This window comes from Euleptes europaea, chromosome 1, assembly GCF_029931775.1.
Source record: "Euleptes europaea isolate rEulEur1 chromosome 1, rEulEur1.hap1, whole genome shotgun sequence".
Lineage (NCBI taxonomy): Eukaryota > Metazoa > Chordata > Lepidosauria > Squamata > Sphaerodactylidae > Euleptes > Euleptes europaea.
Window position 1 is genome coordinate 3,679,878 of NC_079312.1, and position 11,078 is coordinate 3,690,955.

The following is an 11,078-nucleotide window of genomic DNA, read 5'->3' on the forward strand; positions in this document are numbered from 1 at the left end:
GGATGTCTGGTTGGGCCTAGAGTGATGTTAGGCCAAACACTCCTGAACCTTCCTAGATCAAACACACTATCTTAAATTTTGCTCTGAAACCAATCCAGAGAAATGTTAGGGGCTGGAACCGAAATGTGTGTCTACCAAAAAGGGTTTCCTGCCTTCTTTCTTTCTCACAATCCCAGGCGGAAGCAGAAAAACACCCCTGATGCCTTCTCTGCTATCAGCTCCGTGTGGTGAAGGGGAAAGAGCTGCCATGCAGCCAGCTCAGGTAAGTGGTTGTCATTGTGGAGATGCGCAGCAGAGGGCAGGAAGGCTACTTTCTCTGTTGAGAGGCTCAGAGAATTGGGATCCTGGCCCTTGGTTTTTGCCCTGCTTCCCCCCACCCCCGAGGAGGCAGGAAAATGATCAACCCCCAGCCTAGCATTATATGCATAGAGAAGCCCAAGCAGAGACTATGAAAAATACTAGACCATTAATATCCCATGGAAAGCAATTCAGTCCCTTACCGAATGAACACCTCTGGTTGTGGCCCCCAGGCAATGAAGACAATCCCTTTGGCCCTAAGATGCCCCAAAGGAAGTCAGGGAGTGGGGGAGGGGTTCTTCTCCCCTCTTCTTTGTGCTGGTCTTCTAGTATTTATTTACTGCCTCTATTTTTAGCTTTTCCTCCCATAGAGGAGCACTTCAGAGATGTAAAGAAATTCTTCCCTCTTATTTTTCTTCTAGGGCATGGTGTCCTTTGAGGAGGTGGCTGTGTACTTCACCCAGGGGGAATGGACCCTGCTGCGCCCAGCCCAAAGAACTCTGTACAAGGAAGTCATGCTGGAGAATTTTGGCAACGTAGCCTCTTTGGGTGAGGATCCTTCTCACCTTGGCTGCCTCCTTCTTGCTGTGGGAAGTGACTGTAAGGAAGTCTTTAATGAGGAAGGACATAGAATCATAGAGTTGGAAGGGACCACCAGGGTCATCAAGTCCACCAGGGTCATCAAGTCCAAGATTTCCTGCACAATGCAGGAAATCCACAACTTCCTCCCCTCCACACCCCTAGTGACCAGAAGATGGCCAAGATGCCCTCCCTCTCATCATCTGCCTAAGGTCACAGAATCAGCATTGCTGACAGCCATCTAGCCTCTTCTTAAAAACCTCCAGGGAAGGAGAGCTTACCACCTCCCGAGGAAGCCTGTTCCACTGAGGAGCATGGTCAAGGGTATCTTCACTGGGCCCAGTGGCTGATCTCTGCCACCCTCCAAGGTCTTTCCTCTGATGTGGGAGGGATTCTGAGATGACCCCAGAAGAGATGCCAAGGGATGCTTGGTGAGGAGAAGGAGGGGTGGTCTATACCAGGGGCTTCAGTCTGGGCCTTGACTTACCCGTGAAGAGATGTGGCTGAGAAGGGGGAACTCTGCTGGCTTCTCAGCCACTTTACTGAGTTCTCAGCTGGTGTTTTCATCTCAGCTTGGCAGGGAGCAGACACAGAACTGCTAGTGCGAGACTGGTGGTTCTCACCCCATACTGTCCGCCACCCCAGCCCTATTACTTGCCTGTTGTGTGTTTCTGGAGGGATAGTCAACCTGGCTTGAAACTGCTGAATTGACTTACACACAAGCAAGTTATAATTGTGTGTGTGTGTGTTTCCTGTTAAAAGGACCTCAGATTGCCAAACCTGACCTCATCTCCTGGCTAGAGGAAGAGGAAGAACTGTTTCTCCTGATCGCTGATGAAGAGGAGGGACTGGCAGGTAGCTGCTTCGATGTCTGTTCTGGGACTGTGTGTTCCCTGTGTTTCATTCCCAAGTTGGTGGATTTCCATAGCCTTGTTTATCCTGAGTTTCTCCTCAAAAGAGCTTGGCTGGGTTGTGAATTGTGAAGGGGGGGGGGCTGTAGATCTTGAACCTATGAAAATATGTGACTTCCTTCTACCAGCTCAGATCACTCCCTCTGTCTAGCCACGTATTGTCCTCTGAGAGGTGGAGTCTTTCAGGCCTGGGTGTTTCCTAGCCCTTGTCCACCTGCGATCTCTTTAACTGGAGATGCCAGGCCTTCATCTGGGGATGCTGCAAAGCACGTGCTTCCCGCACACCTGACTCAAAGCGGCTCTTGTGTGGCCGCCTTCCCACCTCCCATGCATACACAGTGTTTTAAGTGATTCTGAAGGCCCTGGCCAATACAGAGTGCCAGTATAAAACACAGCCTTTTCTAGCGGAAGTCCCGGTTTTCTCTGCGTATTTTAAACTCTTGTCAGGATTTGTCTCTTCTGAATAACAGCCTATTCCATTCTGTCTGGAGTTGCCAGCCATGAAGCCGTTGAAGTAGCTCGATCAATGTGCAGGAGGGGTCTTAGAGGGGGGTCTGCATAGCAGATTCCCCCCCCCCTAGGTTGGGGGAAGGGACCAGGGACATATTGGAGGAGCAGGTGGACTGACCCTGCAGCCTGTAAAAAGACATATCTCCCCACACTTAACTTACTTCTGCAGTGGTTTAAACAGAGAGGCAAATGTGACTTTTTGGATCCAGATTATTCAGATTAATATTATCCCAGGTACTTTCTTCATGTGGCCAGTAATGTTTCCTCTGGTCAAATGCTGGTTTATCTTTGATCTTCTAGAGATGATTGCTTCTGATTGCCTTCTCAAAACATAGTACCCCGGGAAGCCTCTCACCCCCCCCCCATAAGCTTAACCCCTGAACATTAAACAGAGTGCAGAGAATCACAGTGTTGGAAGGGGCCATATAGACCATCTAGTCCAACCCCCTGCTTAATGTAGGATAAGCCTAGAGCATCCCTGACAAGTGTTTGTCCATCCTCTGCTTAAAGACTGCCAGTGAGGGGGAGCTCACCACCTCCCTAGGTAGCTGATTCCACCGTCGAACAACTCTTACTGTAAAAAAAACTTTTCCTAATATCCAGCTGGTACCTTTCCGCCTGCAATTTAAACCCATTATTGCGAGTCCTATCCTTTGCTGCCAACAGGAACACCTCCCTGCCCTCCTCTAAGTGGCAGCCTTTCAAATACTTAAAGAGAGAGTGTGTCCCCCCTCAACCTCCTCTTCTCCAGATTAAACATTCCCAAGTCCCTCAGTCTTTCCTCATAGGGCTTGGTCTCCAACCCCCTGATCATCCTCATCGCTCTCCTCTGAACCCTGTCGAGTCTCATAGAATCATAGAGTTGGAAGGGTCCACCATGGTCATCTAGTCCAACCTCCTCCATAATGCAGGAAATTCACAACTGCCTCCCCCCCACACACACACCACCAGTGACCCCTGTTCCATGCCCAGAAGATGGCCATAGAGAAGAGTCTGTCTACACCCTTTCTGAAGTGAGGCCTCCAGAACTGCACACTATACTCCAGGTGCGGCCTGATCAATGCAGTGTACAGCAGAACTATGACATCTTGCGATTTGGACACCGTGCAAAGTAGAAAGCTCTGACACAAGTATTTGTGGAAAGTATCAGAGAGTAGCTATGTTGGTCTGCAGTAGAACAGTTGGATTTGAGTCCAGTAGCATCTTAGAGACCAGTGAGATTGTCAGGGTATAAGCTTTCCAGAGTTTAGGCTCCCTTTGTCAGATATGGGTCTGTTTCAGTCCCTCCAACAGAGATTCTTACCAGCCGGATCTACAAGTCATTTTTGTAATTACTATACTCACCTGATGCCAGAATCATTCCAAGAGGAAACCTCATACAAAATAGGCCCAAACCAAGCAACAACAGAACAGATTCTATGATTCTATGACTACTGGTAGTTACATACAGCTCTAAGCTTAAACCAGTTCAACACCTCTCTTATAGGCATTGGGAAGCAAATCTTTACATGACCACAGACACCCTCTTCACCTTAAGCAACTTCTTATCCAGAACAAAGCCTTTCCTAACATGGTCAGAAAATCTGGGACCAGGGCCTGCAAGAAACTGAGATGCCAACTCTGTCCCCATATTCAGTCTGACAACACAATCACCAGATCTAACAACACCAGCCATACCATCTCCAGTGCTCTCACTGATTATCTTCCAAGGTTATGTATGCCATCAAATGTCAGCAACGTCCTTCCACCCTGTCCTTCAAACATTTGCCCTTACATAAAAGAATAAATGGATCTAAGAGTGGCAGTCCTTAAACAGAAGCTTCATGGAGAAATTATAAGGTGAGGTTTCTGAAACTAATTCACGAATTCAGAACAACGGACCCCCCCCTGCGCTGAATAGGGACATAGGATTCTTATTTCCCTACAGATACTGATTTTCTGCCACTAAGCATTTCTCTACTGCTTTAATCTATCTAATTACAATGTGCACTGCACCTCTGCATCCTCAGTTCCTTCTTTGCAACCCCCTCCCATGCTCTGACTGGGGTATAAGGACTCAAAGATCTCCATTCTGACTCATATCTAATGACTCTCAAAAGCTTATACCTTGAAACTCTTGGTTTCTAAGGTGCTACTGGATTTCAAATTTGGTATTTGTGGAAAGTGCCCTATAATCACACCAGGTTTCCCTTTCTTTCAGCAGGAGACTCATGGGAGTCAGTGAATGAAGCAAAAGAACATCCATTCAGGGAGAAAGAGAATACGTCTTCAGATGTGAAACAGAAGTTTGAATATTTGGATGCAGTGAGGAAGGAGGAGGGAAAACACCCACCTAAAAGGAGGAATAGTTCCAGTCTTTTACAGGGGGATGACACTCCAGGGCAAAATATATACCAAGGAGACAATAGGAATGAGCACACTGCAAACAGGGAAAGTTTTACTGGAAAGTCAGTTATTAATATTCAACAAAAGATGTGTAAGAAAAAGAAAACATATAAATGCCTGGAGTGTGGGAAAAGCTTCCATGAGAGTGGGCGTCTTACTCGCCATCAAAGAATTCACACAGGCGAAAAGCCATATAAATGCCTGGAGTGTGGTAAAAGCTTCAGTCAGAGTAACCATCTAGCTTCCCATCAAAGAATTCACATGGGGGAGAAACCATATAAATGCCTGGAGTGTGGGGAAAGCTTCAGTCATAATGACAGTCTTACTTCCCATCAAAGAATTCATACAAGGGAGAAACCATATAGATGCCTGGTGTGTGGGAAAAGATTCATTCGGCATTCACAGCTTACAGTCCATCAAAGAATTCACACAGGGGAGAAACCCTATAAATGCCTGGAGTGTGGGAAAAACTTCAGTCAAAGAGCACAGCTTACTTCCCATCAAAGAACTCACTCAGGGGAAAAACCATATAAATGCATGGAGTGTGGGAAAGGTTTCTGTATGATTGCATACCTTACTTCCCATGAAAGAATTCACACAGAGGAGAGACCATATGGATGCCTGGAGTGTGGAAAAAGATTCTTTCGGAGTTCACAGCTTACAGTCCATCAAAGAATGCACACAGGGCAGAAACCATATAAATGCCAGGAGTGTGGGAAAAGATTTCGTTGCAGTAGCAATCTTGCTTCCCATCGAAGAATTCACACAGGGGTGAAACCATATAAATGTCTGGAGTGTGGGAAAAGCTTCAGTCATAGTAACACTCTTGCTTCCCATCGAAGAATTCACACAGGGGAAAAACCATATAGATGCCTAGAGTGTGGAAAAAGATTTAGTCAGAGTTCTCAGCTTACAGCCCATCAAAGAATTCACTCAGAGCAGAAACCACATCAATGCCTAGAATGTGGAAAAAGCTTCAGACATCATAACAATCTTGCCTCCCATGAAAGAATTCACACTGGGGAGAAACCATATAGATGCCTGGAGTGTGGAGAAAGATTCCGTCTGAGTTCACAGCTTACAGTCCATCAAAGAATTCACACAGGGGAGAAACCATATAAATGCCTGGAGTGTGGGAAAAGCTTCATTCGAAGTGACATGCTTACCTCCCATCAAAGAATTCACACAGGGGAAAAACCATATGGATGCCTGGAGTGTGGGAAAAGATTCCTTCGGAGTTCGTACCTTAGAGTCCATCAAAGAATTCACACAGGTGACAAACCATATAAATGCCTGGAGTGTGGAAAAAGCTTCAGTCATAACATTCTTGCTTCCCATCAAAGAATTCACACTGGTGAGAAGCCACATAAATGCCTGGAGTGTGGTAAAAGATTCTGTCGGAGTGACACCCTTACTTCCCATCAAAGAATTCATATGGGCGAGAAGCCATATACATGCCAGGAGTGTGGGAAAAAATTTAGTCAGAGTTCACAGCTTACAGTCCATCAAAGAATTCACACAGGTGAGAAACCATATAAATGCCTGGAGTGTGGGAAAAGCTTTAGTCGGACTACCAGCCTAACTTCCCATCAAATAATTCATATGGGCAAGTAACTGTATAAATACCTGAAGTAGGGGAAAAGCTTAAGTAAATGTGGACACCTTACTGTCCATCAAAGAATTCACAGGTGAGAAACCATATAAATTCCTGGAGTATGGAAGGAACTTCCATAAGAAAATAAAAAGACTTACTTCCCATCAACGAACTGGTGGAAAAACCTTCAGTTAGGGTTCACACCTTCCCATTGAAAATTTCATATGGGAGAAACCATATAAATGCCTAGATTGCAAAAGAATCCTCAGCCGGAGTAACAGGCTTCATACAGGGGAGAAAATGTATAGTTGCCTGAAATGTGAAGAAAAAATACCTAACCCATTAAAGGATTCACACTGGCAGAAACCATATAAATGCCTGGAGTGTGGACTGAGTTTCTGTTGGAGTCAGTCTTCCTATCAAAAAATTCATCCAAGGGAAACCATATAACTGTTGGGAGTGTGAAAAGACATTACATCAAATGAATTGGCTTACAGAATTAGAAAGCAACAAGTGGAAGCCTGCGAAACTCAGGTGGGGGGAGGTGCCTTCTCCCTCTTGCAGGTGAGTAGCAGAAAGGGGCACAGCCAGCTCTACAAGCTCTACACCCCTTGACCTCCCTCCCATTGGTAGGAAAGACACAATGACTGCACGACCACAAAAGAGGTCTGTAATGTCAGAGACACTCAACTGCACCCAACAGATGAGCCATGGTTGCCACTTCTTATATGGGGCCTGTAATTCATTGGGGATTACACCTGATCTGGAGCATATAGCACCTTGTGGGCAGAACCTATGGTATCACATCTCCACCAATCTCATTCCCCTCCCCAAACTCATCCCTCCCCAAGCACCGCTCCCAAATCTCCCGGAATTTCCTAAGTCAGAGCTGGTGGGCCCAGATAAGTGTCTGAGTGACGGCCCATTGCCCATTTGCCTTCTGCCAGGCAGTAATATGGCAGACATTGTGGGGAACGTAGGACAGTACCCCAAACAGAAATCTGAACACACCTCCCCCCATACTCCTCTAGGAAATGGAACTGTTATGTCAACCAGAACACATGGGTCTGAGAAACTGGGGGGGGGGGGTGGTAGCCCAAAGACAAACTCACCTGTTCTCCTAGCAATGGTGCAACTCACAACAAAACACAAGGCAGAATCCTCAGCTACCCCATCCAAGACTAGCACCCCAGCCACCCATCCTACTGAGCACATGCAAATTAGGAGCACTCTCAGGTCTTAGGCACTCCAGTGCAATCCTAACATCACCTGCAGTCCTATGGGGCTAGGCAGAAACCTTGCAAAGACAGGTATGTAAAAACACCCAGATAGCGCGGTTGGGGCCTCTCGTTCGATCCCCTCATGGGGAGAAGCAAGAGGCAGGCCAGCCGTGGGCAACTGGTGGTTTGCCCCTGGGATCCTCATAAAGGGGGAAGAGACTGTCCAGCTGGAGGGCTGTGACAGAAATCCATCCTTTGTGCTGACATGGCTCTTCGCAATCCCTGCAGACCACACTCAAAGGGCCAGTCACTGCCAGCAGCATCCTTCCACACCCAAACATCCCCCTCCTGCTCACTTGCCCCAACAAGCTGCATGGCTTATCAGACACCTGCTGTATAAGTGTCAAGCTGCCCCTCTGACGACCCATTTATAGATCAATTTCACAAAAATTCCAAAACACAACCCAAATCATTCCGTTTATATAAGGTGATGAAAGCCCACTCTTGAAATTCACAGAGACTCAAACGACAGGTCTGTGCTGTTTACTAAGATTTTAAAGTTCTTAAACCAAAATGTTTCCCACAGAAGATCATTACACTTTCCCCCCCTTAGTCCATTCATGGATCCAAGGTAAAAGCAAACGAGATCAGCTAAAATCCTTCTTTTCCTGTCAAAAAGACCAAATTATTGTAGAAAAATAGCAGCAAAATTAAAAGCCTTAAAAATTGGGAGGTGTTCATTGATGATATAAGGGTGCTTTGATATGGTGCATTACCAGGGGGGAATGATTCTTTTCCCGTGAGGAGTATGGAAACAATGAACACACGCAGTGGAGGAAAATACATTTATTTCAGGGGTGTAAAGTATTCTCCACCCTCACCTGGAGCAGGCAATCCTGATCTCATCAGATCACAGCTGCTAAGCAGGGTTGGCCCTAGTTAGTACTTGGATGGGAGAACACCCAAGAAAGTCCAGGGTTGCTATGCAGAGGCAGGCAATGGATTGTAATGCTTGTGTTTGAGAAATTAGACTTGATTTTTATTGCATGCATTTTCCTCTACTTGCAGGATTAATTTGCACCTGTTTATCAAATTCTTGCCTAATAAAAAGAGCATGCTTCATTTTAAATACAATTATTTCTGATGGGTGATTCTTCAGCTAAGTTCAGCTATTGAGGCTTTAACTTCCGCAAGAACTGAGTTCAGTACAAATTCCTAGATGGGGTGCAAATTAAATAACTCATGATAGTGACTTTGGCATTGGATAGGGAAATGAACATTTCTTGGGAGGAATGAAACTCCCTAGCAGGGATCTCCTTCCAACCATTCCCATCTGCACCTGCTGGATCTGCCTACAAAGCTGCTGTTTTTCTTTTGCCCACAGCTGCAGGAGGCAGGCAGCTCAGAGTTCATGTATTGAACTAGTTTTTGCAGTCCAAAAGTGAGGGTAGTTGTCTGACTGCAGTTTTCCCCATTCAATCAGAGTCTTGGAAATCTGTCAGAGAACTCTGACAAACCCAAATGTTAACCCAAAGCCAAATGCAAACAAACCAGAGATTGAAGACCTTGTCGACAGGCCTATTCCTTCAGCCGATCAATGAATGTATGGGAAAGGGTACACACGACAAAGCAGCTCAGGGTGGCACTCTCGGCCTGATGCTCAACAATGCCTACACCCTGGAGGCAAAAATGCTCATCCCTTCAAAATACTTCTGCTTCCCCAGACATCTTTCTGCTTTCTCCCTAAAAGATCTGTCAAACCACGTGAGCCATGTTTGGAGAGGTGTCACAGACTTCAGGGTTAATATCAATGGATATTGTGGGTTGCAGGCCAAGTGCAGAAGAGTCTGAGATTGGACAAAGTGAACAGCTTCACAGAAGCAAAGATTTAGTTCAGAGATAGGGGTGTATAGGTTGAGGACCAACAAATAGTCATACATATGAGCATCCTGTAATCCCCCTTTTTTGTTGATATAAAATATAGCAAGAATGAACTAACAATTTTTACATACTTTAAGAAGATAGGTTGTTTGGTGTTTAGAGTTGTAGTTAGCCTAGAATGTGTGCTCTTATCAAGTGGGACAGCTAGCTATCATGAGGAAGTGATTTTAAAAAACCCTGTAAATTTTGGGAGGTTAATTGATTGGAAGCTTCTTAGAAGGAGCTCCTTGTTTGTGACCTGCTTATCTTTGCATAAGATATTTGTATGGACTCATGTAATTGTATCCTTGAATTATCTGTGTAGCAGTAATGGATTGTATTGTTTTCTTTTGAGTTAATCAATGTTTAAGATGCACAGAGCTATGTTACAATAAAGGATAAAATGGGAGCAAAAATTCTCTTAATAGAATCACTTGTGTACTGGGTCCATAATGAACCAAAAATGTTGTTGAGGAGTACTTCTTGCCCAGAATTAAACTATCTGATACAGGAAAGCTGATTAGATGGCTGTGGTTTCTTATGTTCACTCCTATGTATGAATCAGGCCCGACCAGTCATCCAGAACACTAGAGAGTTCTCCAGCCTCCACACTCTCCCTCGCCCGTACCTGCCTCTAACCACTCCGGAGGAGTCCAGGGTCTCCTTGGACGCCACAACTCTGGTCTTGGGGGTACAAACTTGGGTGAGCTCAGAGTAGCCCCCTCTCAAACCGGCTTTTTTGGTGGGTAGTCCCTGGCTTAAATCTGAGTTTGAAGTTTTTAGACATAGTCAATATAAAACAAATCACCTCAGTAGAGTGAACAATAAGCAAACAATTTTAAAAAACACTTGTAAACTGGCAAAAAGTGTTTTAATAGAGGATACATTCCCAACAACGGGACCATGTGGACATCTAAAGGGGCTAGCTGCTTCACAGGTCCCTGTCCTACCTGAGTATTTGGCCTTTCCAAGGTCTATGACAGCTTCTGTGGGTGAGGGATCATGTGCCTCCCAGTTCCTCGGAGAAGAACAATCGCTCCTTGGAAGAGCCTTACATTAACTTTCCCAAGGCCCTCCCTCTTGAGTAGCCACTGGCTCACCCTTCTGCTCCAATTCCGCATAGCAGTGTGTATGAACAAGATCTTGGGGTATGGGTGGACTGTAAGCTAAATATGCATCAGTGTGATGCAGTGGCAGAAAAAGATGCAGTGGGGAAAAAAGGCTAACGTGGTCTTGGGGTGCATCAACAGAGGCATAACATCCAAATTGCAAGATGTCATAGTTTGGCTGTACACTGCAGAAAAGGTTAGGGAGCCGTCCCTGTTGACAGCAGAGGACAGGACTCACAATGATGTGTCTGGTCATTAGTACAAAATTATTTTACAGCAAGTAGTTCAGCAGCTGCCCAGGGAGATGGAGAGCTTCCCTTCCCTGGCAGTCTTCAAGCAGCAGCTGGACAAACACTTTTCAGGGATGCTTTAGGCTGACTCTACATTGATCAGGGGGTTGGATTATATAGCCTGTAGGGCCCCTTCCAAATCTATGATTCGATGATTCTAATTCCACCAGGCACAATCCCAGGTCTCAGAAGGGCATCTGGAAAATGTCAACCCACAGAGCAAATCTGTAGCAAGGTCCGAGGCATTGGAACATTAACGGGGA

At 45.7% G+C, this 11,078-nt stretch overlaps 1 protein-coding gene across 1 annotated transcript; it reads left to right on the forward strand.

Annotated features, from left to right (window-relative positions):
• The first annotated feature begins 247 nt into the window (after window positions 1-247).
• LOC130493449 (zinc finger protein 420-like) lies at window positions 248-6,296 on the forward strand. Its single transcript, XM_056867202.1, has 6 exons — window positions 248-262; window positions 720-846; window positions 1,639-1,731; window positions 4,501-4,582; window positions 5,021-5,453; window positions 5,622-6,296. Exons 1-6 carry the CDS (start codon window positions 248-250, stop codon window positions 6,294-6,296), a joined length of 1,425 nt encoding a protein of 474 aa, XP_056723180.1.
• Window positions 6,297-11,078: the final 4,782 nt, after the last annotated feature.